Source organism: Homarus americanus, unplaced genomic scaffold, assembly GCF_018991925.1.
Source record: "Homarus americanus isolate GMGI-L3 unplaced genomic scaffold, GMGI_Hamer_2.0 scaffold21294, whole genome shotgun sequence".
Lineage (NCBI taxonomy): Eukaryota > Metazoa > Arthropoda > Malacostraca > Decapoda > Nephropidae > Homarus > Homarus americanus.
This window is the reverse complement of record NW_024724694.1, coordinates 232,501-239,424: the sequence shown is the minus strand read 5'-3', so window position 1 is coordinate 239,424 and position 6,924 is coordinate 232,501. Positions and strand designations below refer to the sequence as shown.

Genomic DNA, 6,924 nt, shown 5'->3' with positions numbered 1-6,924 from the left:
ACACGTTATCAGTACTGTGGTGGTGGGAATTCTTCTTCTGTCGTCACACTCACCATCCATAAACGTCCCACAGTAATTAAAAGTTGCCAACTAATAATAATCTTTCTATAAAACTTTCACAATCTCGGTCACTTAAGACGGCAGGAGAGACCATTGCCAGACTGGACCCTTCGTTCTCAGAAACTCATCTCGTAATCTTTAGTAGTAACTGGAGATTGTGAGAGAGAGAGAGAGAGAGATAGATAAAGAATGTAAGATAGATAAAGAGAAAGATGATAAAAGAAAGATAAATGGTAAAGAGAGATGGAAAGAGATTGTAAGGAAAGCAAAAACATTTAAATTGGTGGTCATAAGAATCGATATAAAGATGAAGGTCAAAATGGCGTCAAGATTACACGTTGATTTTACTGTGATTAGATGTGTTTTCTCATTCCATTTAAGGGGCATTGATATCTCGCGAGGCTTGAGACACACGGGGTTCTGGTGTGAGGCTTGAGACACACGGGGTTCTGGTGCGAGGCTTGAGACACATTGGGTTCTGGTGCGAGGCTTGAGACACACGGGGTTCTGGTGCGAGGCTTGAGACACACGGGGTTCTGGTGTGAGGCTTGAGACACACGGGATTCTGGTGCAAGACTTGAGACACACTGGGTTCTGGTGCGAGGCTTGAGACACACGGGGTTCCAAGGAGGCCTGAGACACACGGGGTTCTGGTTGCGAGGCTTGAGACACACGGGGTTCTGGTGTGAGGCTTGAGACACACGGGATTCTGGTGCAAGACTTGAGACACACTGGGTTCTGGTGCGAGGCTTGAGACACACGGGGTTCTGGTGCAAGACTTGAGACAGACGGGGTTCTGTTGCAAGGCTTGAGACACACGGGGTTCTGGTGTGAGGCTTGAGACACACGGGGTTCTGGTGCAACGCTTGAGACACACGGGGTTCTGGTGCGAGGCTTGAGACACACGGGGTTCTGGTGCGAGGCTTGAGACACACTGGTCATCTCTTGGTAAAACTAATGGTGTAGGGACGAGATAATTGTATTACCGTCAGAGAGAGAGAGAGAGAGAGAGAGAGAGAGAGAGAGAGAGATAATACCACACAAAAGATCACATTCACACAATCCTACAATAACCAGACAGAAAATAACCAAAACTCCTACAATCCTAAAAACAATCGCACAAATAAACAAACACACGCCATAACCTCAGTCAATAGGTACAGTTGACTCCATTTACAACAGGTACAGTATCTGGCGCGTTTTGTGAGATGTGGCACCACTGTTTGTATACATCGGAGTTAATCTAATGGACAAAACTACTCTCGCTCTAGTAACCAAACCAAGGGTGTTAAATAAGCAGTTCTCTTCCTCTTATCTGTATGTGCTGTGGATATTTTCTGCATGGTTATAGTTTAGAGAAAGATTACCAAGTAGAACGTCATTGGCTGTTGTCTGGTGGGCGGTGGTGCCACATCTCTCAAAACACGTCGGTGGGGGTTGCTGTGGGAGGGAGTGTGGGAGATGCTGTGAGAGGTGTGGGAGATGCTGTGAGAGGTGTGGGGGGAGGTGAGGGAGATGCTGTGAGAGGTGTGGGGGGAGGTGAGGGAGATGCTGTGAGAGGTGTGGGAGACACAATCAGGGAGCCAAGGAGAGGAAGCCACGTAAATGGAAATTGTGTGCAGTGGCGATGTTTGGTGGTGGTGAAAGAGGTGGTGGTGGTGTGGTGAAGTTTGTGGTGGTGATGGTGGTGATGGTGGTGTTGGTGGTGGTGTTTAAGGTGATGATGATGGTGAAAGTGATGGTGAAGGAGGTGGTGGTGTTGTGAAATTGATGATGATGATGATGGTGAAGTTGGTGGTAAGGGTGGTGGTGAAAGTGGTGGTGATGGTGGTGTTGGTGGTGGTGTTGTGAAGTTGATGATGATGGTGAAGGAGGTGGTGGTGTTGTGAAGTTGATGATGATGGTGAAAGTGGTGGTGGTGGTGAAGGTGGTGGTAAGGGTAGACGTCAAGGTGTTTTCGGAGAACGGAGGAGAAACTAAATGACATAATAAAGATGAAACGTAAAACAGGGACAATGGTTTTTGATAAAGTGAGTGTATAAAGGAGAGAGAAGAAGTAATGCAAGAGAGACAGGGAGTGAGAGATAAAGCGTGAGAGAAAGAGAGAGAGAATACATAAAATAATGACCTTGTGAATATATTGTAAAGGAGAGAGAAGAAGTAATGCAAGAGAGACAGGGAGTGAGAGATAAAGCGTGAGAGAAAGAGAGAGAGAGAGAGAGAGAGAGAGAGAGAGAGAGAGACTAATAAATGGGCTTAATAGGATGATAAAAAAGGAAAGGACGCAATAAAGATGGAATATGGAAGAAGACCAATCAAATAAAACCGTAATGGTGATTATAAAAGGAGTGATAAACGAAACAACATAATAAACATAAGGTATAGAGAAAGATGGACTAAAGGGTGACAGTAAAAAGGGGGAAAGAGAAAGGAAGGAATAAAAAATGCGAAGGAGACGGAAGGAGGGATAGGAAAATGCATGATAAACAAACCTCACAGAAAAGAGAATAATAAAGATAATAGAAGATAGTTAATGAGGGTAAGAGGACAAGAAGATGGGAGACATAACGAGGCATAATAAACTTAGGGTGTAGAGAGGGAGGAAGTTAATGGTGGGTATAGGAAAATAATAATAATAAAGGAGGAGAGAACAGAGGGGGCGAATGGAAGAGGAGGGAAGGAGAAACGAGAAAAATGAAGGGAAGACGAAGGGATGGAAGGAGAGGAGAGGCGAAGGAAGGACAGAAGTGGGAGGGACGGGAAGAAGAGGAGGTGGGGGGGCGGGGAGGAGTCTCTAACTGGTGAGGAGGGAAGTAGGAGAAGAAGAAGGAGGAGGAGGAGGAGGAAGAAGATAAAGTAGGTGTATAATGAAGAGAGAAAGATGATTAAATAGGTATATATGAAAGAGTACAAACCAAAAAATGGTAAATTTACGAGGAAAACAGGAGGAGGTAATTTGTACAAGAATAGTGTTTTATAAAGTGGAAAAAATAATTAAGACTTACTTAACAAGGCTACTTTATCACCTCCTCTAATTCCACTTAGTAGTAGGCGCTCCCTCCATTTTTTACTTCTTCCTACTTTTATTGTCACTTATTACTTATCCTCCTTCTTCTTTCTCTCTTATTTACACCACAATATCCCTCTTCCCTATACGTATAAGTGGTAGATAAAAATAAGTGTGATAAAGTAGATTTACAAGGAGACAAAAGTGGTGAAATTAAGTGCGTTAAGTGGTGGTGGTAGTCATGTAGGTTGAGTGGCGGTATTAAGTGGGTTAAGTGGTGACAGTAATGTAGGTTGAGTGGCGGTATTAAGTGGGTTAAGTGGTGACAGTAATGTAGGTTAAGTGGCGGTAATAAGTGGGTTAAGTGGTAAAAGAATGAGGAGAATAAATTGGGTCATTAAAAGTGTTGAGAGAGAGAGAGAGAGAGAGAGAGAGAGAGAGAGAGAGAGAGAGAGAGAGAGAGAGAGAGAGAGAGAGACAGGTAAAATGAAATAGACAATGACAGAAAAAGGGGATAAAAGTGGATTAGGACAATGAAGGCAGAGGTAGTGGAGGAGGGAGGAGGAGGAGGAGGAGGAGGAGGAGGGGATAAGTGGTCTAAGAGGTAACTTCCTTTAGCCTACTATTCTCTCTCTCTCTCTCTCTCTCTCTCTCTCTCTCTCTCTCTCTCTCTCTCGTGATGGGGAAGTGACAGGTGATGGGGGATGGTGGGAGGTGTCGGTAATGGGGGATGGTGGGGAGGTGATAGTGTGTGGTGGGGATGGTGATAGTGTGTGGTGGGGATGGTGATAGGGGGTAGTAGTGGAGGCGGTGGTGCGGGGAGGTGTTGGTGGAGATAACGATTATTAGCTGCCACTCCCCACTAATGCACTGCCCTGCCTCAACCTCTCCCCGCTTGATTGGATCACCGCGCCCTCAATTTACCTGGCTGGAGTGTGTTGTACAGGTGTAGCTGGTGACCTTGGCGACTGATTGAATGATCTTACTCTCACCTTGGCACGAGTTACCACCTGATTGTTCCTGTTTTCTCCTCATCAGACCAGCTGGCGTGTTCTCCGTTTTCTCTCACAGAACAAACGTAATCAGCTCAGTGTTATACCATCTTCTCACTCACACAAGACAATGTGTTAAAGCTCTTCATTGTGTAACATATTTAACTATTTTCTATTGGTAACGACGTAAGTGATCTCTCATACCAATCACCCACTTAAGAGATGAAACAGCTGGTATCGTGTCTCAGATTTACACTAGAAGACTCGGTTAGTTCGAAGCAGGTGTAAAAAAACCCCAAAAAACAGTATTTACAACGTAGATTTTGTTCTGTAATTTCTTCTCACCGTTTCGTCGACTTTGTTTCTGTATGTTACTTCATGTTTTGGAAGTTAGTCAGAACATCTAGTTTGTTTTGTGTATTGTGAAAGGTCGCTCTTAACGCGGGGGCTGTTGTGTGTATAAATCAGTAATGTTTTAATGTATCTGTCCCCGCACCCTCATTAATTACTGTAATTAAATACAACTGTTGACCACTGGTTGAGTCATGGATTACATTTAATGGTTTTAATTAAGATTTAGGTTGAAGGCCCAAAGAATATTATTACAAGGGGTGTTCTCTAGTGTGGCCTTAACTACCATACATACTGTACAGGTCTCCTCAGGGTCGTGGTATATTATATGTGAATTAATTGCAAACAAAACAAACTACAGTGACTCTTAGTGATGAATACTGACATGTTTTTAGACGTAATATAACATCTAGTTAATATATTGATGATATTAATATTAACAATGTAATATTAATACATGTGTGTGTGTGTGTAATATTATTATTAATGTGTGTGTATTATTATTATTATTATGTGTTTTGTGTTTTTAGATGAATGAAAACTTTGGCCCAGAAAGTGAACTGAACCAGTCGTCTGCTGAGTCACCCATCTGGGACGGCTGTCGGGTCAGCATGAAAGCCTTTTGTAACCTGAAATCGTTTGGTTTTATTCACGTAATTGTGTAGTTTTTACTGACTCCATCAGTGACCCACCCAGACGATTTTTTATTTTTTTATTTCAAAGATTGACAAGAAATTCATAACCTTGGGAACTCTTCAAGAATTTGGTTAAGTTCTTTAGGGAAACAAAAATTAATCGATGTACTTCATAGTATTTGTTATTTTCAGACGTTTTAAATGCCTCTGTTGTGCTGTAATTTAGGTAAACTTAATATATATAAAGTCGCCTTTGTTTTATCAGTTTATATTTAACCCAATCTGTTGTAAGATGTAATTTCGTTTGAGAGAGAGAGAGAGAGAGAGAGAGAGAGAGAGAGAGAGGCATAAGGTCCAAAAATATCGACCTTCCAAAGTTTATTACAAATGAACAAACAGGGAAGAGGAGTTGAAGATTGAGGATGGGGTTATTGGATGAGGGTGTGTGAAGGGGAAGGAATTAGATAGGGAAGGAGGAGAAATAGGGAAGAAGGGAAAGAAAGAGAGGGAGGAATTAGGGGGAGGAGGGATGGAAGGAAAGGGGGGGAGAGGAGGAAAGGAGAGAGGAGTAAAGAAATTTCAGGTGGAATAGGGGAGTAAAGGTAAAGGAAAGGAGGGGAGTAGGGTAGAAGGAGGAGAGGGAGAGAAGGTAGAAAATGAGAGAGGAATGGAAGTAACATTATCAGTTTAGGGGAGGGGAGAGAAGATGAAGAGGAGAAACGGGAATAAATGATGGGAAGGGAAAGAGGGGTAAAGGGAGGGTCAGGAGATAGGAATTGAGAGGAGGGAATAGGATAGGGGAGGGATGGTGAATAGTAAGTGGAAGAAGAGGAGAATTAAGGAGTAAGGAATGGAAAAGAAGGGAAGGGGGACGTAGAGGAAATCTTAGAAAGGGTAAACGAGGAAGATAGTGTGGGAGATGATGACCCGTGTGAAGAGAGAGAGAGAGAGAGAGAGAGAGAGAGAGAGAGAGAGAGAGAGAGAGAAGTTAAGATAAAAAATCGGTCTAGTGACACAAACACCATCACATAATTTAGTACAGGTAAGAGGATTGTCACCAGGTAATATATAACAGGTGAAGCTAAAGAGGCCCATAAACTGTTATTTAATCATTAGTTACATAAATGAGCGAAGGTTTATATTGTTCAATTTTATTTCTATCCCGCATTGTGATGAATTTATGAGCAATAAAATTATTATTATCCAGGCCAGACAGGATCGCCTTAGGTGGTGGTGGTGTGCATCTAATTGTCTCGGTAAGTAAATATTGCGGCAGTGTAACGCCTGCTGCATGGACTGACTTAATGTTCACACTGGTCATAGTTGATGTGTTGCGTTGTATCAGTGTTATATAGGTTAACTGTAGTGCCTCGTGTCTCTCCTGATGTTCATTGGTTTTCCTTTGACCCACCTGGATGATCATTGGGTCCCTCATACCCCACCAAGGATGTTGATTGGTTACCCGTAATTCTTCTGTATGCTGATTGGTTTATCCTTTACGTTTTCTGGATGTCGATTGGTTTTCCTTTTACTCAACTGGATGCTTATTTGGCCTCATAACCCACCCGAATACTGATAGGACTCCCGTAGCCTCCCTGGATGGTGATTGCCCCTCCCCCCGCAACCCACTTGGATACTGATTGGTTCCTCGAAGCCTACATGGATGGTGATTGGGCCCCAATAACGCACCAATCTTGATCAGTTATAGAGTAAAAAATCACATTGTGTCGCAAATCTAGTTAGTTGCCGCCTCCCATGCGTATGAGGTGAGGCGGGTGATTGGAGGAAGGGAGGAGGGGGGGGGAAGTGTGTCATGGGGGGATGTGACTAGATTCATAAATCTCTCTTTGATCCATCCTCTTCTTTTTTTTCCTCCTCT

At 43.1% G+C, this 6,924-nt stretch overlaps 1 protein-coding gene across 1 annotated transcript in view; it reads right to left on the bottom strand.

Annotated features, from left to right (window-relative positions):
* Positions 1-413: 413 nt before the first annotated feature.
* LOC121864542 (keratin-associated protein 4-9-like) overlaps positions 414-6,924 on the bottom strand; it is a 9,636-nt gene continuing 3,125 nt past the window's right edge. Inside the window, exon 2 of the mRNA XM_042363613.1 lies at positions 414-954. Coding sequence (XP_042219547.1) covers positions 414-954 — 541 coding nt within the window. The remainder of the gene's footprint in view (positions 955-6,924) is intronic.